We start from the raw sequence: 25,564 nt of genomic DNA on the forward strand, positions 1-25,564 counted from the left end.
GAAAAAAACAAGAATGCAAAAAAAAGAACTTAAAATGTATTGTATATGTTTTAATGTTGAGATTTTTATTGTCTTATATCTTATAACATAGCATTATCATAAAATGTCATCAGTTGCCCCCTAGCTATTGGGCACTTAGGGTCTGCAATATCAAATAGTCTTGTATGACTAAAGCTTCATCCTCTGTAGGTACAATAACTCTATTTCCCATGCTTTTCTTCTTTGCATCTTGCTTGTGTTTCTGGAAATATACCAACTAATCAATTCTGTTTTAGGATGGGAATATGGAATTACTATTCCTCCAGACACTAAACCAAAGTCATGGGTTGCTGCAGAGAAAATGTACCATACACATCGACGACGAAGACTGGTACGGAAACGTAAGAGGGATCCAGCTCAAACAGTAACAGCAGGAAGGGTAAGCACAAGAGAGATGCAGTCAGACACTTGCACATTGTAGCAGTTTGAGTTTCTTTTTTTAAAAAAAATCCGCATGACATTACTCGTTTCCAGGATAAAGAAAAAATTTAATACCAAACAAAAAAATCTAGAACAACCTTGTATACATTCATTATATTCCTTTTCTTTGTCTTTTTGTAAATTGATATTTCCAGCTTTGGTTTATGAGGGGGTTATTATGCCTGCCAGAGCAAGTGCCAATTTTTTTCATTACATTTATACAACACTGTGGATAACAAGGATTTATGTCTTCTAGGGAATGTCATCATATGAAGATCAAGAAGGATGGGAATACGCTTCCTTGATTGGCTGGAAGTTTCACTGGAAACAACGCAGTTCTGATACTTTCCGTCGAAGACGATGGAGACGAAAAATGGCTCCCTCAGAGACACATGGTGCAGCAGCTATCTTTAAACTTGAAGGTGCTTTGGTAAGGGACAGAGTATCAAAAAGGTCTTTAGAAGTTCAATCTGTTAATTTACAGTAAATAAACAATTAAGTATATCAGCTATTTTAGTCCCTGAATTGTTAGATTGATATATAATTGAGGAACAAATACAGTTTATATTGTTTAAATTGTTCAAAGTCTAAAAGGGACCGTTAAAGTCAGAGTAGACACTCTTGCATAACATGCATGTTACTTTATTTTTCAAATAATTTTTATTATTACATGAGATTTAGAGCAAAAGGCCAAATCACTAGGTGAGCCTTCTGTAAGTAAAGTGAAAAGATAGCTCAAGCTTTTCATGCACATAATTTAGATGTATTAACATCAACACAAGAAACAACAGGCACTGAAATAGCTGTCCCTGATTAATATTTGCATGTATAAACAACTGAACACAACAAAGGATAGCAAAGTGTTGGAGAAGCCAGAATGTCGTACATCACAAATAGATCATCAGAATGTAATTATTTCTCAAGTTTTCAGGTTAACACAGCTTCATAGATAAGCTCTATTTACCAAAATACAAATTGTAGCAAATAATGTGAGAAGGCTACTTTGTTTTTCTAAAATAATGATTCTGAGTCTGATTGTACAGCATTCACAAAAGTTTGTGCTTTTTTCTTGATTTGTTTCTCTTTTTTTCACCAAATGTCAACGCATGATTCATTGATAGCATTTTCTTTCTCCACTTAATTTGGTTCCAAAGAGTTTAAAAATGCCCATTTCAGTTTCTCTTCTGACTATACTTCCTGGGCTATCACTGCGCTAAAGCCTTAGAGCAGTTCTCTGCAACAGCGCGGTGCAGAAGACCTGCAACCTCTCCTTCAGTAAGAGCTGATAGGTAGCTAGTGTATCTCCAGAAATAAGACATTCTGGAAAGTAAGATGAAATGACTGGATCTGATTTCTGCACAGCTTCAGTGGCAACAAGAAATGACCTTCAGACATGAGTAAACATCTTTTAAAGTACATTTACTCAGGAAAGTAAATTTCTCCTTGTCCTGGTGGAGAGACTGAAACCCATCTATTCTCACACACAGTCCACTTTTATCAGGTGCTTTCTATGTTTGTAAATACACAGTAACTTTTTTTCTATATATAACTTCAGGGAGCAGACACTAGTGTTGATGATGGAGAAGGGAAGAGTTCAGACAAAACCAAGGAGTCAGCTACAAAGGTGTTTGGTGCCAATACACCACTTGTTTCCTGCTACTTTGACAGTAGGTTCTTTAACAATTTCTCTCTTAAAAATCATGTCTGTTTCTCCCTGGTCTCAAACAGAATTGTAATTCTTTGTGTTTTACATCTAACTTTATATACCTTATGTTAAAATTACTACCTGATCCTTGATTGGGCCCTATTTAGGGTACTAAAAGAAAAATTACAGTTAGTCATTTCGATATTTCAGTCCACTGTCACACAGACATTTTTAAAACCTGTATGGGACAGGAATTCTGAAGCTAACTATTGCAGCACCTGAATTTTAGGCTGTCTTACATGATGCGTTTTTAGCATTAGAGTCCCTCCATAACAATGCAGGGAGCTAAGCCAGCAGAGAAGATGTATGTACAGTTAATTTTTTTGCTGTTTTAGCTCACTTAACCAGCTTAATGCAGGGTCAGACAAATGCCTGACCCAGAGGAAGCAGTAAGACCATGTAGTTGAGTTCGCAAAGTGAACAAAACTGTAACTTTGCCAACCTGGATTGGCTTTAAATGTCTTGGAGTCACTGTAATGGTATTCACAAAAGCGTGGACACCAAGATGGGAGCCACCAGTGTTAGTTAATAGGAATAGAGGCCAATCCCATCCACTTGTAAGACTCAAAAGCCTTTTTGTGGATCTCTGACTGGAACACTTGTCTTTATTTGGATGCTACAGAACTTGATCTCCCTGCTGGGAATGGGTGCCTAAATCTTAAATCTTGTCTTTCAGAAGCTGAGGAAGATTATTGCAGTTTCTTTTAAATAATGATCACAATAGGAGGAAAATGGCATCTTTTCCTGCCAGAGTTCAGAGGTTTCAGCTCATTGAGGCTGAGTGGCTCAGATTTCCAATGGCTGAAAGGGTTAGATTAGAGCTGACATCTTTTAAAGAAAAGCTGTGGTAACTTAGCCACATGCTGTCCTGGGTTTGGTCTGCTCTCACATCTTTGTTTTAAGCTATTCTACCTTGCCTGCAATGGTGTTGTTTCTTTTTTTTAATCTCTCAGCCAAAGAGACAGAATTGCAATTGGGATGATTTTCTAGAGCTAATAGCTAAAAATGTGAAACTCCCAGGTCCCTGCAAGTGCTGTAGTAGATACTTAAATTAAGCACAGGAATGCCCAGTTCTTGATTGTCTTCAAAGGAGCTACATTATCACACAGTTTCAAAGAGGAATTTTTGAATAGAAGGATTTTTAGATGATCATATGGTGAAAAAAGCCCAAAAAGTGGGTTTTTTTCATTTCTGCTTTTAGTTGTGTTGGAACAAATGTTCTCAGGTGCTATCTCATTGGTATTAGTACACTTTTCACTAGAAAAGAAAAGCAGAAATGTTATTACAGTGCTTGTGCTTGAGTTAAAATGTGTAAGGTGTTTTTATAAACTCAAAATATCTTCATTACAGAAAAGAAGCCCGTATAATGCAGTTGAACTCTTTTTATTTATTTGATACAGGAGTATATACTTACCACCTTCGCTGTTACGTCTACCAGGCAAGAAATCTCATGGCTTTAGACAAAGACAGTTTTTCAGGTATGGAAAAATCCTGCTAAAGTTGCAGAAAACCTACTGCTGCAATGAACTAGTAACTTGATTTAGCTATAGAATATCTTAAATCCTTAAAGTCGGTGTGTAGGTCCCAGCTACTGAAACTGCACCATAAAGGAAGTCTCAGCTTCATTACGTATGATCCAGATTTGGTTAGTGCTGCCCCAGAAGCTGCCAAAAAAGAAGTCCTCTGAATGTGCAGCACCTGCTGCTGCCAACAAATTCTCAATGAGTGAATGGGAATTCAAATAATGTCTGAATTTCCCATGACCAATCCCTTTCCTATGCCTTAGCTTCTCCTTCTAACCAAAGCCTACATATGTTCCTAAGCTGTCCTGCAGGAAACTTGCACAAAAGCAAGGACGAAGAAAGCTGGATGGCTGTTATGTCACCAACTGCCTCTCATTGTTCAGTATTTTATATTAATTCATTACTGAGATGAACTTGTAGAAAACTACACTGTGCCTTACTAATAAGCATGGCTTTTGTTTGTTTATACAAGTGTACCTGTTGCCCTTTCATTTCCAGCTCTTAAGTATTCCTGTTGTATCCATTTGGCATCTTTGTAGTCAGGCTAATTCAATACTCAGGTTATCAAATATTTAATTTTTGCTAATTAGAATTAAAATTCCACTGGGAAGTCAGAGAGCAAAGTGAAATTAGATTCTGTAAAAATATGACTTTACATTTCCTTTAAATAAGTTCAGCCAAAAATAAAGATGAAATAGGCAGCTTAGAATTTTCTTTCCCCATCAACCTCCATTTGCATCCTTCTTTTTCTCCCTGTTTTAATTAAGAATTGAGTAAGTGCAATGCATTTGTTAATTTGTTACAGAAGATACAGAGCTATAGATATTTTAGTGGGGTTTTCTGAAGTGAGGGGGGTTTTGTACAGCTGCCTGTGTGTTTTTGTCCTTATTTCAATATGCAGCACTTAAAAGCAATATAAAGAAACAATAATAAACGCCTCTAATTTGCATTTGTAGAATTCAAGAAACATACCTCAGATGCAGTCACACATAAACTAGCACATCTACATTTTATTTTCCTCTAAAACTAGTTTGAAGAGTTAGCCAAATTTTTTAAAACTCTCGTCAGGTACTGTCGTGGTTTAACCCCAGCCAGCCGCTAAGCACCACGCAGCCGCTCGCTCACTCCCCGCCCGCTGGGATGGGGGAGAGAATCGGAAGGGTAAAAGGGAGAAAACTCGTGGGTTGAGATAAGAACAGTTTAATCATTGAAGTAAAATAAATTAGAACAGTTAAATAAGCAAAGCAAAAACCGTGCACGCAAACAAAGCAAAACAAGGAATTCATTCACTGCTTCCCATGGGCAGGCAGGTGTTCAGCCATCCCCAGGAAAGCAGGGCTCCATCACACCTAACGGTTACTCGGGAAGACAAACGCCATCACGCCGCATGTCCCCCCCCCTTCCTTCTTCTTCCCCCAGCTTATATACTGAGCATGACGTCATATGGTATGGAATAGCCCTTGGGCCAGTCTGGGTCAGCACCCCCCCGGGCTGTGCCCCCTCCCAGCTTCTCGTGCACCTGGCAGAGCAGGGGAAGCTGAAAAGTCCTTGACCAGTGTGAGCGCCACTTAGCACCTATTTAGCAACAGCTTAGCACTACTTAGCAAGAACGAAAGCATCAGTGCATCATCGACATTGTCCTCATCCTAAACCCAAAACACAGCCCCATACCGGCTACCAAGATGAAAATTAACTCTATCCCAGCTGAAACCAGGACAGGTACCTAGCCAGAAGCTGTTGAAACTGACCTAAAGATAACCTTAAAAATATCCTCTAGTCTTTAGTAATTGCAGTTTGTACAGGAAATGTTAATGACCTGTACTCTGTAGACCTTCTACAGAGCTCTTGGTGATTTAAAGACCTGCCAAACACTGGTCCTAGACCACTTTAATCATTCAGCTTTTTCACAAGAAGAGATTGCTATAAATAAATAAGCATGTCTGAAACCAAAGCTTGATCTGAGCAATATAGCCTGGGAGAATCTAGAATTATTTCTTTGTATTATTTATGAGGCTGTAGAGTTGTATATCAATGGAGACAACAAAAAAAAAGCTTCTATGGAGAATATTTAAGAGATTAGTATAGCCAGTGTTCCATTTTAGTTTTCATGTTCTCCTTCTGATTTGCAAGATGTTTTATCATTTTCATTTATTACTCTGTTAATCAAGACTTGTATAAAGGAAGCTATTTACTAATCAAATGGAATTTGCTCTATTAAATGTATATTATGTGTATGCATGGGCTTCTGTTTTATATAGAATGGCTTATAGAACTTGTAATGACAGAAGAAGAATAACATACTGTATCTGATAAAAATTGTGTTTGTGTGCCTTATGGCTTGATGGGGGTTTATTTGTCTGTAACTCTATGCTTTTAATCTTTGTATGATATTTCAGATCCATATGCTCATGTTTCTTTCCTCCATCAAAGCAAAACAACTGAGACCATTCATTCAACTCTGAATCCTACATGGGACCAAACTCTCATATTTAATGAAATAGAGATCTATGGGGACCCACAGACAGTAGCCCAAAACCCTCCTAATGTTGTTATTGAACTTTTTGACAGTGACCAAGTGGTAGGTGAATGCTTTTTACCCTGATTGCTTTTTTATTTATTTATATTAATTGAGAATAACATCAATGACTATGATTGCTATTTTCGGTTGCAGGGTAAAGATGAATTCCTTGGAAGAAGCGTTTGTTCCCCCATGGTCAAGTTAATCCCAGAAGAGGACATCACACCAAAGCTGCTCTGGTATCCTGTAACAAATAATGGGAAAGCTAGCGGAGACATTCTTTTTGCTGGAGAACTTATTTTGAGGGACAAGGTATATATTTCATATATATTTTTGTGTGTGTGTATATAATATAATATGATATATTATATACCTTTCACAGTGAGTCATAATGTGAAGAATTGTCTTAATACTTGCAAGGTATTTCATTAAGGAAGATAAGAGAAACTAATACTCATGTTTGTGTCTTAATAGGGTGGCGCCAACCTTCCAATTCTTCCATCACAAAGAGCACCAAAGCTTTACATGGTACCTCAAGGAATCAGACCAGTAGTTCAACTCACCGCTGTTGAGGTATGGTTTATTCTTAAACTAACTGAAGTACAGTCATCTCATCCTCTAGATAGTAAGTTTGTGTATTTGCTTCAAGAAAAAAAATATTTCATAGTGAAAAATATGGGAGAATTTTTTCTAGAACAACCACCTTGAAATATTTTGCCAGTCACATTTTATTATCAAAAATACTTCATTTCTTCTTTCCTGCTTTCTGAGTATCATATTAAGCATATTGATCTCTCTCCCACTTTTGCTTATATTGGATTTTATTTTACAGATTCTGGCTTGGGGGTTGCGGAACATGAAAAACTACCAACTGGCACCTGTTATGTCTCCAAGTCTCATTGTGGAATGTGGGGGTGAAATGGTGGAATCTGTGGTGATCAAAAACCTCAAAAAGACACCAAATTTTCCATCTTCTGTTCTCTTCATGAAAGTTGTACGTTGCAAAAAACTATATACCAGCTATCTGTAGCAAAATCAGTTATCCCATACTTTCAAAGGTCAAGGATTAGTTATGCAAGAATAAACAGAAAAACTTGCACATGCTCTTTTGACTTAACATAAGCAATTTACTGAGCCTGAAATTTCTAATAAAGGTCATGTCTGTACAGTCATTGATAAATTATACAATTTTATGTGCACAATCCAGTGCAGTCTGTATATATATATATATATTTGAAAAGGCATCAATTTACCTGTAGTTGTGTGGCTACTTTCCTACTGCTAGGATGGAAGCTGTGCAAGAGTCAAGAAAATTCAAGATTTGAGGCAATTAAAATTATTCTTACTGACTTTTATTGAATCATAATATAAGGTTAGAAATTTTCATTCACTGTACAGTCATAGAACATAGTAGTTCAATATTAAGTAAATGAAGTAAGAGCTCTAGTTTAGGGAGGGAAATCTTTATTCTTTGTTTTCCTTCTGTTTGCATTATAAACAAACTCTAACCTTTCCTTTTTAGCTTTTGCCAAAAGAGGAGCTATACAGTCCATCTCTTGTTGTTAAAGTAATAGACCACAGACCATTTGGACGGAAGCCCGTTGTGGGACAGTGTACTATTGATTTACTGGAAAGCTTTCGCTGTGACCCCTACACTACTAAAGAAGACATTGCACCACAACTGAAAGGTAGACAGCTGGAAAATGAAAAGTTCTACTTTCTTATGAGATGCTAGAATAACCTATCTTCAGTGTTTACTCTGTATACTGTACTGATGAGTACCCATCTCGTGTTGTGTACTTATTTGGAGATAACGTGATATGAAAGAAAAAAAAATGTAACTCGGAGTATTAATTAGTGCAATATTCTGTGGAGCATAAGAGGACAGAGTGCAAAGGCAAGTCCACCTTCAGACTTAGTGTACTGGTTCCCTTAAGTTCCTCTTTAGTATCAACTTGGAAATCACCTACCTGCAGATCACCCCTGCACTAAGTACCAAAGTAATGATCCAGTATTTCAGCAAGAATGCTCTGAATACAATGCTGACAATTTCCTCTCTATTTTTTCCAAGTTTTACTCTTTTTTAAATTCTATATATTTGAGAAATGTTTGCATATCCTGCACAAAAATATATTGTGGGGTTTTAGCAAAAAATGACAACTAATTGCTTTCTGTATAGGATCAAACATACAGCCAATGAATTATTTTACATCTTCTGTCACTGTTTGGATTTCAAATCTGATGAAAATGTTTAGTAAGATATTTTTCCTACACTATATTGCCTTAATAAAATCTTTGGCTTACAGTTAGTCTACTCTCTGCTGCACCTCGCCAGGATACGGTGATAGAAATGGAAGACACACAGCCACTGCTAGCAGCTCAGGTAATCTTTGAAATTTGATGCTTGGCTTTCTTCTTCAGATCTGTGACTTCTGAGAGACTATCTAGACAGCAAAATTGTCAGAAACATATGCAACCTTCTGGAAATTCCAGATTTGTTCCAGATGGAACAAAGTTACTTTATGACAGAAAAGCAAAGGAAATATGTTAATAATTTTAACCTCTGTTTTCATATAGTAAACATCAAACTATAACTTTTTGTGCATGGTAAAGTTCACCCAGTAGCTTAAGAATTAATTCACTTGTTCAATAGCTACTGAAAGCATATGATAGAACATCACCCAGTTGTCCACTGGTGATGGTTAGAGCAGCCTGATCTTGCACAGACTGAGCAGTTCTAAATAAAGGAGCTAGAAGTAGGTGTATGCTTTGGTGGGTACAGAATCAAAGCCATGGTAACGCAGACCTTCAGCCATTTATTTTATCACAGTCATGGCTTTGCCTCTCTTACCATGAAGTCATCCAAAACTGATACCACTGAAACAATTTTTTCTGCACTAACACTTCTTTTCTTTTCTTTTCTTTTCTTTTCTTTTCTTTTCTTTTCTTTTCTTTTCTTTTCTTTTCTTTTCTTTTCTTTTCTTTTCTTGTCTTGTCTTGTCTTGTCTTGTCTTGTCTTGTCTTGTCTTGTCTTTTCTTGTCTTGTCTTGTCTTGTCTTGTCTTGTCTTGTCTTGTCTTGTCTTGTCTTGTCTTGTCTTGTCTTGTCTTGTCTTGTCTTGTCTTGTCTTGTCTTGTCTTTTCTTGTCTTTTCTTGTCTTTTCTGCCTTGTGCATCTTTCTACTGCTCTGATTCTTTCAGGACCACCACAATACAATTTTACATTCCAGGTAAAAAATAATTCAGCATGCAGAATTTTACTCTTGAGTTGAAACAGGAGTGAAGACAAATTCCAGACAGTACATTTTCAAGGAAAAATTTTCAATTATTTTAGGACTGCAAAATGTTCCCCTTATCTAGAAGGTGTTATAAATTTCTGATGGCCTGTTATTTTAAAGGAAGCATAAAGGTTATGCCCTTTAATATAGCAATTTTGCAGGCTCTTAATCCACAACTTGATTTTTCAAAAATGAAGAATTTTTTATTTTGTTACAGAGGTCCCAAAGTAAATACTACTGAATTTAAACTTTTGAACTCTTACTGCTATTTGAGTATGTTATTGATTGCATTGTTCTTCCTTCATTTCTTCTTCTGTATCTTAATGTCATGATATTCATACTCTAAGTATTTCATAGACCATGTTCTTGTACTTACTTTCATCATACATGTAAATTGTCCTTAACATTTAATTTAGAACAGTGTTTAACTTTTATCTGAATTAGGCCTTTTGTTCTAATATAAATGCTTTATAGCTGGTACAGAGAATTTTTATTTCTTTTAAAAATTTTAAGAAAAGAGATTAAAAAAATAAAGAAAACTTAGCACTTTGAACTCACTGGCAAAATTGGTTGAATTTGTGTAGTTGATTTCAACTATAAGAAGGAAAATTTTAAATGCTACATACGGTGAAACACAGTTTCTTTGAGAGTTTGACATCACCCGAGCCAAATATATTGTAACACTAGATACAGTGGTAGCATCCATATGAGAGAGGAAAGAATATTCAAAACAATTCAAATTGAAAAAAATACAACTGTGGAAAGTGTAAGTGATATGCAGACAACACCCTGGGGACACAAAATGCCAAAATTTCATCAATTACGTTCCAATTTCCAGTGTTTAAGCAGTATGTCAACAGCACTCAGCAAAATGGCTTCTCCAACAACAGTGCATGTATGTATGTACAGAGCTAATGCATGGGGATGAACAGAACGGGGTCAGATGGGGGAAGAACGTTAATGTGATGCGGTCATGAGGCTGTACTTCTCTTGGCAATTACTCCATAGAGAGATTTTGGAGAAGATGATGCTCATAAGTCTAGTATGATTGGTTACAAATATTAAAGTATCCTTCTTCTGAAAGTCTTACTATGTGTGTACAATATGTATGAACTATTAAAAACTTTTTTTGTGGGTCAGCTAATTTGGAATCTATGTACTAAAAGTACCAAATTCAACAGGAATTATTTAACCATACTTTTAATATTTAAACTTTGTTTAAAAGTCTACTTTCTGGAGAATAAAATAAATCTACAGTAAATAAAATTCTAACTCTAACTTTTCTAGGGATCCACTGTATCTCTTAATTTTTTTTCCTATAATTTCAAGATGTTCAAAAAGCTATTAAGTTCAGTGTTAGTGTCTTGAAAACTTCATGTATAACAATTTACAGTGAAGTCACTGGGTACATTAAAAAAAGGACAGTAACTGTTACATGATCTTTACCATGTGAATATTTCACTCCAAAATCTCAAATTTATCATGTGGCATTTTATTCTGTGTTTTGGCATTCTGTGAGAACATCCTACTTATCAATTTTACTAACAATAATATCCATATATTGAAGACTCATTATGTGCTTTGGGAATTTTTAAAGAGCGTCTTAAGGTTTTGATTTTTTGTCTTAAGTTCTTCTTCCCAAAACTACCAAGTGCATTATTTGAAGAGACATTTGAAGGTATATCAAGGGTTAAAAAACCCCAAACCCACAAACCTAATTTAAACTCTTCCAACATTATGCTTTGATGAAAGATTCAGAGTTCTACACAATGTATTTTGTGAAATGGCTTTAAATTGGGAGTTTAAATTATTATTGCATAATTATGCAAGCTACCCTTCATGTTGTCAACATTACAAACCAGTGTTTAAACAAAGTCAAATTTAAATATGGCAAGGTATTCAAAATTACCTCATGAATTCTGCCTGTAAGTTTTGCAGATCATTAATGATATGGTTTCTGAGAATAAATCACTCCAATTGCTTTTAGAAAATCTGAAAGTCCCATGCAAATCTGAAAAAATTATGCTGTATTTCTGATTTGAAGTTAGGCAAGACTACTCAGATACAGCAGACCTGAACATCCTAGCAAGATAATTACTTACAGAATAGAAATGGGAGTAAATGAGTATGATATACCAGAGTGATGTCCTGACCTATTGATGCATTTGGCTTGTATTCATAAAATGTTTTGCATATTTCTTCTACTTTGCACAAAGATTTATGGACTATGCCTTTAAATTAAAACACAAGGTATGATCTATAAACAATAGTACAAATCACACTTGCTAATCATGGCTTCCAAATGGGATGCATGCTGCTCACTCTTAATGGACTATCAGATCATAATTATGGTATCTGTGATTTAATAGGTGAAGCATTTTGGATTGTGCAGATTGTTACTACACTTACACAGATGAATCTATAGACACATATACTGGTTGTTACTATACTTTATAATTCTTCACGGTTTTTTTCAGACTCCTGAAAATCCACAGCCTGTAAACAATTGAAAAACAATAGTAGAAGGAAAAGGGAATAGGCTGTTGAGCATTAGCAAATTGTTTTATAAAGAAGTAAATATTCAAAAAGGGCAAAAAAAATCACTTGAATTTTATGTATGTGAAATTTGTTTGGAAAAGAATCTGTGGAATAGATTCAGTTTTGTAAGTGCTCTTAAAAACATTTTTAGTCTGAAATAAATCAGATACAGTGCTCTCTGCAACCGCAGATGAAAGCAGGGAATGACGCTACTGTGGGTATCAATAAACAGAATCCAGAGTGTAACACTGCAATGATACAATAAGAAAACCAAGTTTCTCTCAGTTTTGCTTTGTTATGTGAAGAACAAAGCACAGGGTGATGAAGTCTTACAGTCCTGAAAACTTGCTTTTTAAGATTTTTATATATATGCTCCAGTTTAATATCTAGGACATACTGACAGCAGCAAAAAAAAAAAAAAAAAGTTAAACACATGGTGTCTGAATATTCGTCAAAAATATTTATAAATTATTGATGTTAGTAACTTACTTTACATATACATATACAAAAATCTAAACTTTTAAAGCCTATTTAAATGTATAAAATTCTACAAATCATATCCTTACCATTGTTTTTATTTTGCTCTTTTTTTATTAATTGATCCTCATGAGCAGCTTACGGAAAAGGTAATGTATACTACTTTTTGAAATCTACACATTGCTTTCTTGTATATGAGATGTCCAATTGAAAATCAGTATATAAATACAGCCTCCTGAACTAGCATTTTAAGCATGTGGATGAGAACAGCAATATCGAAAATGTTTGACATAAAACGTACAATCAACTTATAAAATGGTAAATTTAGGAAAAATACGCAAGACTGAAATAATAACCCCCAGATATTAAAAAGCCCACAGATATTATGCAATCCCAATGGATAAATACAGAAAATAGCACTCTGTTGAACAAAATTATTATCAGACTTAAATAAATAAAAATATAAAAAAACCCACAGAAGTATTGTCTTAGTGGAATGTATAGATTGCTAGCATGTGGGGTTTCATGAGGCTCATCAAGTATTATTTTTAAGAGAGCAAGACTCACTGCTCCTTCTTTTGAACTGCATTTGGTAAACATGAAGGTAGATCTCCAACTGCAAGATTCTGTCACGATACAGACAATCTCCTCTGGTTTTAATAGAATGAGGTATGGCTAGAGCAGTTACAGGTCTGTCCCAGTGTTATTATATGGCAACAGTTTTGAAATAAATGGGAATGCTGAAAGCAAACTAGCACATTTATCCCTCAGGAAAAAGTTTTCAACATGTTCACTGTAGTGTGTACAGTCATGCGATTCCTGTAACGAATACCAGGTATGATGGTGTTTTTCCTTGACAGCTGAATCAATGACTGCACTGGCTAAAGTGTACATTCACTTCCTCTGACTTAAGTAATCTAGAACTTAGGTGCCTTGGCCGTGCTGCACTGCCAGAGGACTGAGGAGAGAAATATACACACCTCCAGAAATCAGTCCTTTGAGATAGGTATCTAGATACCAGTAATGGCTGGCTGTTGACTGTCAATGCAGCTGAATTATAGACTAGATACCTAAACGTGGGTAAGAGAAATTCCATCTTTTTAGCCTTAATATTTACATTCTAATTCTCTTTCAGATGAACCTTTAATATTACTTAACTGATAATAAATTTTAGAGTATGCTGTCTTTTAGTGTGCTTAGTTTTTCATTGTTTCTGCTGTACAGCATGATATAAAAGAGACTTTATCTCCCAATAAAAGACTTTTTTATTTGCTTTTCTTTAAGGAGGAAGAAATTGTTGATTGGTGGAGCAAATTTTATGCTTCAGTAGGAGAACATGAAAAATGTGGACAGTATATTAAAAAAGGATATGACACTTTAAAGGTATTGCTCAGGATAAAATAAATTAACATATCTCAATGTTTATAGGCCCAAAACCTGGTCAGAGCTGTGCCCTTTATTTTTAAATGGTCTTCAAAATTTAACTGTACATGACTGTAAAGGTCCATTACTAATTCATGTGGTGAAATGAAGGTTTTAAGAAGATACCTTTCCTTCTTTTCTACTTAATTACACTTATTAAGAGATGCCTTAAAAGTTTAATCTAACATTCAGTCAAATGGAATTTTACTCTTGACTTCTTTGGGTGCCGAGCAGATCCTGAATAAACATACACATTGAGAAAGTATGAACACAGAGGATCAGTACTTTTACTGTCTGTTGGTTAAAAGTTGAAGCCAGACCACTTTCATTTCTCGTCTAATACACCTAACAAAGAAGGTAAAGATAAGCTTGTGAAATGTTATTTACTCTGTTTTTAACAAGGCCTAAATGAAGCTTGATAGCATGTTCTCCAGACATTGCATTTGCTTCCACTTCGGTGTAAAAATAAAAATAGTTCCAAATGCTTTGTTTCCTTAAGGTATTTCATCAAACATACAATACACTTTGCAATGCCACAATGGTGGAGCTGATATGTATGATAATTTCTAAACTGCACTTTTTTCATTTTCCTTTTTCTTTTCTTTTTTTAAGGTGTACGACTGTGAATTGGAAAAAGTACCTGAATTTAATAGCTTAACAGACTTCTGTGATACATTTAAACTATACAGAGGCAAATCTGAGGACAGTGATGATCCATCAGTGGTTGGGGAATTCAAGGTAAATTTCAAATAATGGGCAACAGCCAAATGCTAGATGCAGTCTTCTGTATGTAAGTGGTTATCATTTAAGTAAGTCTACATGCAAGCATTTCAGCTTAAATATGGATGCATGCGTTAATAGGGGCAACAGATGCTTCTAACTACTTAGGTACAGGCCCTTCTTTTTCAAGGAAGGTACAGCTACACATTGCTTACAGTAAATGTGATACATGTTAATTTAAAAGAAATATTCCTGCTAATGTGATCTTCCCTGGTACCTGTGGAACAGAACCTTCCCAGATACCCTTTTGAACAGGGATAAAGTTTCACCTGCAGATGTTCTGAGCAAAGTACATTTTTAGAATTAATTTGGAAAAGGTATTTTGTACTATTTCTGTGACTGTCTATGACTTTTGAAGATTAAAATAATGTTAACATTCTAAGTAAAAACAAAACAAAAAAAAACCCCAAACAACCAAACAAAAAACTCCAAAACCCCAAACATTAAGTGATGCTTTTGGAGAGGGAAATGAATATGAAGTATGTGTTACGTATTCTCAGATGGAGCAAACTGAGTAATTCTGTTGAAATCAAAAGAGATGTACTGATTTAAATCAGCTAAGGATATAACCTTGCCTTTGTAGTAAGTCTTATCCAAAACCCACTAAAGTAAAACAAAAGACTTCTAAGTGACTGTGGATCAGGCTATAATTTTGCTGTTTCTATATAAAACAGAGTGTGTATGTGTAGGATAAAAAAGAAAAAACAAACCCAACAGAGTGACTTTTCTAGATTTATCTTGACTAAGTCTTTATATTATTTTTTTAGGGATCCTTTAAAATCTATGCATTACCTGACGATCCCACTATTCCAGCTCCTCCTCGCCAGTTCCGAGAGCTACCAGACAGTGGGCCTCAGGAGTGTATTGTGCGAATTTATATTGTTCGAGCTTTGCAGCTTCAACCCCAGGATAATAATGGGCTGGTGAGACTTTTTGCTTTTGAAATGTCTGTGAGCCAACTCTGCTGTAGCATATTTTAACTAAAGTTAGTCTTGATAACTGTTTCTTAACAATATTTTTTCTTATTTTAAATAGTGTGATCCTTATATAAAAATATCCCTAAGTAAAAAGGTAATTGAAGACAGAGATAATTATGTGCCTAATACTCTCAACCCAATTTTTGGCAGGTAACAAACTTTTTTGTATTTTCATTTATTGTATTTTAGAATGTTTTCCTATTTTTAAGATAAACCATCATTTGAAATATCCAATGCTCTATTCATAGTTATATACTGATAGTTAATTGTGAGTAAAGTTGCATAAGGCATTTCCCTTTGAAATAACTGGACAACACAGGTGTTTGGCTAGCCCATAGATCTTCTGTATCACATGGGTAAATTGCACAAAGTCAAACAATGTATATATCTTAGAACCACCCTGTGTTATGCATACAAGAGTAACAAAATATGCTTATAGAATATGGAAAAAGTTTTAACTCTGAAAACTACTTGGATGTCATGATGAATAATCAGCTTAACATGTATTCCCAGTACACTGCTCTTTCCTTCAAAGGCTAACGATATCTTTGAAATATATGAATATAAAAATACTAATTAGGAATGGAGAGGTTACATCACCTTTATAATTACTAATGAAATTCTGGGTCTGGTTTGGTGTCCAGAGTTAGAGGAGGATTTTGATAAATTAGGAAGTTAGGAGAGGAGGACTAGAAGGACTATAAAGAGTTCGGAAAGCATACTTTGCAATGACGTGCTACAGGATTTCAGTTGTTCAGATTATGCAAAGAAATAGACAGAAAAGAGACTTGATTACAGGTACAAAGTGCCTTCAAAATTCCAAGTTTTTCTTGAATGATTCTGGAAGCCAAGGTTAAAAAGTTAGACTAGAAATAAAACAAACAAAAAAAAAAGATGCAGAGAATAATTAACCATGGAATACTTTACCTCAAGGGTAATGGATTCAGCAGCAATAGAAACCATGACGCTGCATATCTGGAAAGTAAATTCCAAGAATTAAGTTGAGAAAACTCTACAGTCGGTTTTGTGTAGGACAGCTAGATGACAGAGTAATCCCTTCTAGTCATAGAAGCTAAACATTTGGACTATATTTTTTAAGACTCCAACTGTGTTTGTATTGTGGTAAAAAAAATTAAAAATTTCTAATCATACAGAAACTATGGATTGAACAACCATCCTTTTTACAGAGTGGCTAGCAGAGCCACACTAGTTTCTTTCTCAGTCCCAATTCAAGCTGCTGCACAGAAAACATCTAAGTAATACATTGTGCAGAAAGGAAGGGTGTAATATCCATAGGAGTACAAACAGAATTATTAATAAGTGCAAATAGAAATTGGAGCATGAGTGGTAACTGCTTCTAGATTTATCAGCATTGGAAGCATCCCGTTAATATCCCGTTAAGGCTATTGCTCAAAAATAAACTAAAAAGTGGGGGGTTTTAAGTGTAACAATAACAAGTATTGCTGAAAAGAGGAATGGCATTAACTGGCCATTTTTATGTTTAGAATGTATGAACTCAGCTGCTTCTTGCCTCAAGAAAAGGATCTGAAAATTTCAGTCTATGACTATGACACATTGACACGTGATGAAAAAGTGGGTGAAACCATAATTGATCTTGAGAACAGATTCCTTTCTCGTTATGGATCTCACTGTGGCATCCCACAGCAGTATTGCATGTAAGTCATTTTGTCTAATGAAAATTTTTATTTCTAAGATCTAGTACCCAGTCTCTGTAAAAAATCTGGACTTCCTTCATCTTAATTATATGGTTAAAAAACAATGCTATGGCTTCTCACGGGTGTTTTTTGTGCTCACTCTATCATCTGAATTCCAAGTTAAGCTGCAAAGTCTTCAGAAGAGCCTTGACTGAAAACCATGATGTCAAACATTTTTATATTCTCTTTATATGGTAATGTGTGTTATTTCTGTCCAGAGAACACACACTTCACAGAATTTTCTGACCTACTCATGGAAATAAATAAGAAAGCATCTGTTAGCATAAATTATTTTGATATGTAAAGAAAAAAGCACTCTGTCTTGGAAGGTAATTGAGGTGGTACAAAATTATGTCACTGTATCAAAGTTAAGTGGCCTCAATCTAGGCAGTTACAGTGCTGCCCTTTCTGAATTAGTTTAATAAATATATTTTACATGATGTGTAAATGCCCTGAATGGTGAATAATTTTAGGATGTGTTTCTGTTGCTTTCCTAAAAGTTCAGGTGTGAATACCTGGCGTGATCAACTAAAACCAACCCAGTTATTGCAAAATGTAGCCAGGTTTAAAGGCTATGCTCCTCCTGTCCTCTCTGAGAATGGCAGAAAGATTAACTACGGGGGACGAGACTATACTTTGGAGGAAGCTGGTGAGCTTGTTCACTTATTCTGTATTTCTGTCTTACATTCATATTGATACAAATATAAAACTTGTCAGTTATTTATGGAAAATCAGAAAATCTTTGATTTTTTTTTTAAATGTTGAGCACTGTTTTCTGCTCAATTTTAAATATCTGGTTTTAAATTTTTTTTAAAAGTTCAAATGCAAATTCTGGTTCATGAGCCCCTGTTCTTTTTCCATTTATTTTATTTCAGAAGCTAACAAAATTTTGCATCAGCATCTTGGTCCAGGTGAAGAGCGGCTAGCCCTTCATATCCTCAGAACCCAGGGTTTGGTACCCGAACATGTGGAGACGAGGACCTTATACAGCACCTTTCAGCCCAACATCTCCCAGGTACTATGAACTGGTTTACTTCTGTTTTCTTGAATGCAGAAATGGAGCATTCCTGCATTCATAGCATGTTGTCAATAGAGTGGTATCACTCAGGGGGAAAAGAGCTACAAATTACTTGGCTGAGAAACTAAAGCAGATTAGTCTAGCAACATAACAAAATGCAATTATGTTTTGCCATTAAGACCCCCAAATGACACCTTAAACACTGACAGAGTGGAAAATGGGAAAGATTTATTTATTACTTTCTTACTGAAATAAACTGGAATATGTGTTTAATACCTCACCAACAATAAAGGAGACAGCCTGGCTTAAGAGCTTCCTAGCTAGACTCAACAAATGAGATCAAACTTGTCATTGCTCTACAAGGTCCAGAGGTGCTAGATTAAACATGAAATCTGATATTGGACCTCTCTGTTAGAAAGGAACAAAGGCTAACATTTGTTTTCTAGCTTTTACTAACTCACCGGTGGCTGTGTTTTTTAAGAAAGTTTCTGCAGCAACCAGAAAAGTTATTTGCAAAAATAAAGGGGCTTGCATTTGAAATGGATGTAAAATCTGCAGTGGTTGCCTGACTTCAGAGTCTAGTTAAGCTGACTGATCATCTGCACTGGGTGGGCCACCAGCTGCAAACTATCAGCCATATGTATGCCACTGTACTTAATACCACCTCTGAGAGAACAGAAACTTGGACCTACAGAATGAGAACTATTTAGGCACCTAACTTGTACTGAATTCGCTAGGAATTAACGTCCGTACCATCTTCTGAGTTCTTGGCATTCTTCATTTGAAGAAGCTTATATAAAACGAGGGATTGAGCTTGCTCCTATCTGAAGTCTGTAGAAGTTCTGACGTTGGTAACATGAGTGAGCTCTGCTCTGTGGCCAAAATTAGTACTAAGCATGTCAATAAGCACTTCCATGGAATTACCATGACAAAGCCGTATGCAACAAACAATCCCTCATCCATCTTCTCCACTGCTACAGGGAAAGCTCCAGATGTGGGTTGATGTTTTCCCTAAAAGCTTAGGACCTCCAGGCCCTCCCTTCAACATCACTCCCCGAAAAGCCAAGAAGTGAGTATCCTTATATACCACACACCATCTGGCAGCCCTGACAAAAGCAATTCAATTCTCTTTCCCCAAACATCTTCTCTCTTAGGTATGTCTTGCGGGTGATTGTCTGGAACACCAAAGATGTCCTTCTGGATGAAAAAAGCATCACAGGAGAAGAAATGAGTGACATTTATGTGAAGGGGTAGGTGCACCCTGTCATGTAACACTTAGAAATTAATGACATTCAGAATGTCCTGGGAATGCCTAGACCATGGGTTCCAAAGATGATTTGGTTCAGCCAAGACAATGCACACTACAGCCTCTAAAATAGCGCTAACCTCAGAGAAGTACAGAAGTATTATGAGATAAAGCATGACCAGTTTAACGTGCAGTGGAAGATCCCAGAAGTTCCTCTCTTGAGATGGGAAGCAACTGAAAAGATTGTGAGTTAGCTTTGGTGCTGCATAACTTGGATTCTTACTTTTTGTGTTTCCTAGTCTTAATGTAAAAAATTCAATAGAAATCAGAGAACTATACTACTAGGCTATTGATCTAATTTCTCCTAAAAAAGAAATAAAAAGATCCCACCAGCACCTCACCACCGATACAGTACTGGTCTTAGCAGATCAGAAATTCAGTTCAGATGTTCCCATTTACAGTGCCAAATTGGAACCAAACTGAGAAAGCATGTGAAAGACTCCCCAGCCCTCTGTGAGCAACTCTTACAGATTGTTTGCAACCACTTAATGACATGGTTACAGTACAAACAAGCACCAGCGTAGTCCCACTGCAAACACCAGACACATCTCTCTCTATTTTCAGATGGATGCCTGGTAATGAAGAAAACAAGCAGAAAACCGATGTTCACTACCGATCATTGGATGGTGAAGGGAACTTTAACTGGAGATTTGTTTTTCCTTTTGACTATCTCCCAGCAGAGCAACTCTGTGTAGTTTCCAAAAAGGTAAGTATTTCTAAAGATTTCGATACTTAGAATACAGATTGCAATTAGTCTGATAATTTTGTACCTACATATTGAAAGAGGCAGTTTGGCTCAGTTCTGCATACTTTTCTCAAACTGCTATTGTGAACAGATTTGAATTTGCCCTTGAGCCAGGAAGAACACACTGGCCACAACAGCGCTCTCCTCTTAGCAAGGGCAAGATTAGATCCTTAGTACTTCCACCAACTGCAGAATTCACAAGAACTAACAGACCACAGCTTTGAATTTTCATAAGTAATTTCAAAAAGGTGCTTGGGTTCTGTTTTTTAAAATTTTAGGAACATTTTTGGAGTCTTGACAAGACAGAATTCAGAATCCCACCCAAACTGATCATTCAAATATGGGATAATGACAAGTTCTCCTTGGATGACTATCTAGGTAAGATTTCTAAGAATTATTGTTATTATAAAGTAAGAGAGAAAAACAAATGATTTTAAATTGTGTTTACAAAATGAGGCACTGAGCTGGCAAATACACTCGTGCTTTCCCACACAGTACAGGGTTACCTGTGCTCATGAATGAATGAGTGAATATTCACTCAGTAAAGGCCTACTTGCAGGTAAACCAAGATACTTTTCATTCAGGTAAGTTCTATCACAAAGTGTGTGAAATGATAATGTGTATGAAAACTTACTTTGCTTCTATCTTTAAGTAAAATTACTTAAAACAAGAGCAATTCTAAGTAAAAGTGTTGACATAAGGCTGTAATTTAAGCAGTCTACTTCACACCATTATTAATTCTACTTCACACCTTTATTAATCCCTACTGAGAGATATTGCTCTGCAGAAGATTCACTGCCCTGTATTAAGACAGCTCCAAAGTCTTTAGCTTACATGCAAACCATATAGGCTTCAAAATGTGAAAACAAATAATTGATTTATAACCATCATCAAAGTTAGATAGATCATACATTTAGTTATCAGAAATTACGTTAGTATTTCATTGCTGTATTTGGTTGTCTTCTGTTTGGGGGGGGGGGGGGGGAACCCTCTATTAAAATTCAAGTGATCTTGCATTAAAAAAGGGGGAGGAAGCTTGGTCAGTCTAATTTATCAACACCAGCAAGATGGGCTTAAACACAGCCTGATGTGTCCCACTTCCCTGCCTCACAACATCCTTAGACAAACAAGAATGTAAGGTGTATGTTGATTGTTTTTCCTGTATAACATGTTTAGAGATCGGAAAGGTTGATGTTGAACCACTATGCTGCATGGTTGGTTGTGTTATGCAGTGTTTGGTTTTTTATCCGTCTCCTAGGCTTTGTGGAACTTGATTTACATAAAACGATCATTCCAGCAAAAGTTCCAGAGAAGTGCAATATAGACATGATTCCAGAATACAAGGCAGAGAGTTCTCAGAAGGCTCCCAGGACCGCCTCTCTCTTTGAACAGAAATCCATGAAAGGATGGTGGCCATGTTATGTTGAAAAGGATGGCTCCCGTATTTTAGCGGTATGATTATTATTTCTTTAAATAGTACTTAAAACGTGCTCACCTTGTTTTTCAGATTATAAAGAAAGACTGTAAAGAGTCCCTCGCTTAACTGTTAGCTTTCAGTGGATAGACAGAGGAGGAGTAAATAGAACATTCCATGCACAAGTTCAGGAATTTTGCTCCATCAACAATTTTTTGTTTTAAAGTATGAGTTTACTACTTAAATTTATTTATTTTGTTTTTAACTCTGTTTAACTTGAAGGACTCCGGTGCCAGATTGAGTCATGTTATCTCACCAGAGTAGCCAATAGAGTTATTGTGTGAATGAATTTATCATGTTATTACTTAGGAGAAACACGAGACATCCTAAATACATTAAAGACTAAAGAAAAAAGTTTAAATCCAAAGCATTTTTGTACACAGCAAATGTAATTTGTATACTGAGAACCCAGACTAGCTTCGTGATTATGAGGGCAATCAGAAGACCTAAAGCATTTTAACCTGTTCTATGAAGAATATAAATGCATATTTATCACTTGCTAGAGTATTAAGCCTTTCAAGTGTGTCTGCTTCTTCTTTCTAATGTTTTGGCCTTTAAACTTTATTATTGGAATTTAATAAATGAGAAAAAATATTCAGAAACATTTATCAGCCACAGCAATATGAAAAACGAGATGCTTAGTCATTTGGAACAGATGCAGTCCTTGCGTTGTTCTTGAAAGAAGAATTGCTTTTGTTTTGCTCTTGAAAGAAGAGAAGAACTGTTTTTGTTTTGCTAAATTGGGAAAAAAACAACGTATAGCTTAAAACAGAACTACAAAAGAATTAGCAGAACCATTTTATGTACTGTGATTTTTTTTTCTATTTGTCATTCTCTGATACTGTGTTGTGACACTGTCGTAGTGCAGAAATAAGTATATTTTGAGAAGGAAATGGAAAACACACAGATGCACAGAGTGAGCTGATCCCAAACTCTGCTGTATAAGTACCAAACAAGTACTATTAGTGCTGTTTCAGTAAGATACTTGTCTCATGCCACATATTTTCTGAAGGGTAAAGTTGAAATGACACTGGAAGTTGTCAATGAAAAAGAAGCTGAGGAAAGGCCAGCTGGTAAAGGAAGAGATGAACCCAACATGAACCCCAAACTAGATCTACCAAAGTAAGATATTTTCCCTTCACTAGCTTGAGAAATATATAATACCTAGTTACTATTGATGTTCTTGACAAAACCTGCATGCAGTAAAGGATTTATTGGACATCAATTATCCTTTGCAAAACTTCATTTATAAAAGCCGGTCTTGTTTTCTTCTGCAAACATTAGGATAAAATGCAAGGTGGTTTCAGTATTAATGGCACACGTTTACTGAAACTGCTATCTTACATTACAAAACTATCTGTGTTTTCTTCAACCTCCAAACCAGAGTGTTTTAACATGTTATACTCTCATGCTGAGGTATTCCTTGTTTTTATAGTATGAGTAATATTTGTTTCTTTCAAACTGCAGCCGACCAGATACTTCCTTCCTTTGGTTTACAAATCCCTGCAAGACAATCAAATTTATTGTGTGGCGCAGGTTTAAATGGCTCTTTATAGGCTTTATCGTCTTGCTGATCTTACTCTTATTTGTAGCAGTACTCCTCTATTCATTGCCGGTAAGAATTTTTAAATGTTACTGTTCTTCAGCTGTGGTATGAAGCTAGCTTATGTGAGTCATCAACAGGATACAGTCCTTACTCAGACAAGAGATTCTAGCAGGGAGGTAGGGATTATTACCTTATAGCTATAAAAAATTTCAACTTATTTTTATTGAGAAACAATTAAAGCCTATGTTAAAACTAACCTATTAACTAAAGATGGAGCAAATGAGTGCTTTAGAAGTGTTAATAACCTACACAATTAAAAATAGTTAATAGATAGTCTAGAGTCAGGATTTCAGTCTACTTTAATCTGAAATATCTTACTCATATTTACTGTATTTTAACTGAAATTAGCATACCCTGAATACATTCTGATCCATTTTAATATCTTAAATGTCTTTTACAAAACTACACTGAAGTATTTTGTGTACATCTTTTTACCTCTATTGTTTCTTCTCTCCTCCCTCAACAGAACTATTTGTCAATGAAGATTGTGAAACCAATTTAAAGAAGAGTTTTTTACCTCATCTTTTTAAACAGTAATGAGGTTTCGCCTCCGGCTGCGGACCAAATTCAGCAAGGCTCTCCATCCTTTTTATCTGCTAGTATTTTGAACTGTAAAATAGATAAGTAAGAATTTAACCAAGGCTGGCCATGGTTCAAGGGGTCATGACAGGTGTTTTTAAAAAACAAAAGATAAACCCCCTCATGTTTCATGTACATTTTTTTACTTCAGTAGTATCTACGCATGGTAAAGTTCTGACTTCCTTGCTTTTAAACTAGATTTTTCATAAAAATCACTCAGGAGGCTGCCTGCTATTGCTATCTCGATTTTTTAATGCATACTTCCTTTTGAGAATTCCTTTCTGTTGGGCACACTTTGAAACTTTGCATTTTAACTTAATGAAAAACAAGCACTACTTATAATTATGTATACCAAAGAAACCTCACAGTGCAATCAAAGAAGGGGCAGACATTGTTTCTAGAAAAGTTTTCAGCATCATGCTGCTTAAAATTCGTAGTTACTGCACTGTAGACTTGACAACGCTATATATATATCTGGACAACAACTGCATGCACACAGAAATGAATAATACACAGTTTACTTAGTATAATTTACAAATGTTTAAATAAACTTATCCACAAGTAAAACACAAGTTTCCAATTTTCTTTATCTATTGCAGAACTACAATGCATTAGGTATTGTATAGTGTCTATCAGAGGATGTAATGCCACAAATCTGGAGTTTAAGGTATTTTACTGTTATCTTTACAGTGAAGAATAAGGAAATACTTCTGCACAAAGTTCTAATTAATTTCTTCTTTAATTAAAGAAATGAAATTTGTTGAATAGTTTCACTATACTCCTTGTATTTAGAGATGATCTTGAATCAAAACTTAAGAGGATACACAACCCAGATTCAACCCTTGTTTGAAATCTGATCTGCACATGGGAAGTATTTCATTTAGCCTCAGTCTCCTCTCCCTAGGCACAGCAAAATATAATCTGCACTAAAAATCAGGTTATAGTCTGAGATTCCACCTCACTTTTATGGAGGGCCAAAGCAGAAGCATCTCTCTGAACATTCTCTGGTGCTTGAAATGTAGGAAACCTGCAGCAGAACCTGAAATCACCATTTTGCATGATTGTCACACTCTTGACTGGGTAAAGACTTTGGGTGTTTTTAAAAAGATGACAAAAATAACTACAAGAGTGAATTAGTCTTGAAAAATCTCTGTCATTGTATTTAGTGGCACACTTAACGCTTTCTTCTAACACAGCGCTGTAAAATAAGCGTGCACTTGTCAGGCAAAATAAGTAAACTATGCTGACTTAATTCTGTTGAACAAGCTAGAGTAAAGGTATCATCGCATGAAATAATTTCCAGAATGTGAAGTCCCATTGGCTAGAGCGGAGCAAGCAGCAGTCATCCTGTCACAAAGATAACGGCACCCTTATTTTTTGGTTGTTAAGAAACTTTCAAGCATCTTGACCTATGAACGAGAGCTCAAAGCTGGAACTAATCACCAT

The 25,564-nt window shown here is 35.6% G+C and overlaps 1 protein-coding gene across 4 annotated transcripts in view; it reads left to right on the forward strand.

Annotated features, from left to right (window-relative positions):
• The window catches only part of MYOF (myoferlin), a 73,197-nt gene extending 47,951 nt beyond the window's left edge, over positions 1-25,246 (forward strand). The window contains exons 29-55 of one of the 4 annotated variants that reach the window (XM_087765006.1): positions 276-418; positions 716-889; positions 2,015-2,126; positions 3,565-3,642; positions 6,084-6,265; positions 6,359-6,517; positions 6,680-6,778; positions 7,038-7,199; positions 7,728-7,893; positions 8,512-8,588; positions 10,320-10,376; positions 12,634-12,645; positions 13,781-13,879; positions 14,531-14,656; positions 15,466-15,621; positions 15,734-15,825; positions 17,181-17,351; positions 17,891-18,039; positions 18,266-18,405; positions 19,389-19,477; positions 19,563-19,658; positions 20,279-20,420; positions 20,738-20,837; positions 21,718-21,911; positions 22,946-23,055; positions 23,401-23,548; positions 24,006-25,246. In XM_087765006.1, coding sequence (XP_087621132.1) covers positions 276-418; positions 716-889; positions 2,015-2,126; positions 3,565-3,642; positions 6,084-6,265; positions 6,359-6,517; positions 6,680-6,778; positions 7,038-7,199; positions 7,728-7,893; positions 8,512-8,588; positions 10,320-10,376; positions 12,634-12,645; positions 13,781-13,879; positions 14,531-14,656; positions 15,466-15,621; positions 15,734-15,825; positions 17,181-17,351; positions 17,891-18,039; positions 18,266-18,405; positions 19,389-19,477; positions 19,563-19,658; positions 20,279-20,420; positions 20,738-20,837; positions 21,718-21,911; positions 22,946-23,055; positions 23,401-23,548; positions 24,006-24,041 — 3,269 coding nt within the window. In that variant the 3' untranslated portion in view covers positions 24,042-25,246. Of the gene's footprint in view, positions 1-275; positions 419-715; positions 890-2,014; positions 2,127-3,564; positions 3,643-6,083; positions 6,266-6,358; positions 6,518-6,679; positions 6,779-7,037; positions 7,200-7,727; positions 7,894-8,511; positions 8,589-10,319; positions 10,377-12,633; positions 12,646-13,780; positions 13,880-14,530; positions 14,657-15,465; positions 15,622-15,733; positions 15,826-17,180; positions 17,352-17,890; positions 18,040-18,265; positions 18,406-19,388; positions 19,478-19,562; positions 19,659-20,278; positions 20,421-20,737; positions 20,838-21,717; positions 21,912-22,945; positions 23,056-23,400; positions 23,549-24,005 lie in introns of those variants that run through there. The other 3 variants (XM_087765004.1, XM_087765005.1, XR_015706390.1) reach the window with 3 other exon arrangements.
• The last annotated feature ends 318 nt before the right edge of the window (positions 25,247-25,564 follow it).

The sequence above is a fragment of the Nipponia nippon genome, unplaced genomic scaffold (assembly GCF_047370975.1).
Source record: "Nipponia nippon isolate SJK-2023a ecotype South Korea unplaced genomic scaffold, ASM4737097v1 scaffold_3, whole genome shotgun sequence".
NCBI lineage: Eukaryota > Metazoa > Chordata > Aves > Pelecaniformes > Threskiornithidae > Nipponia > Nipponia nippon.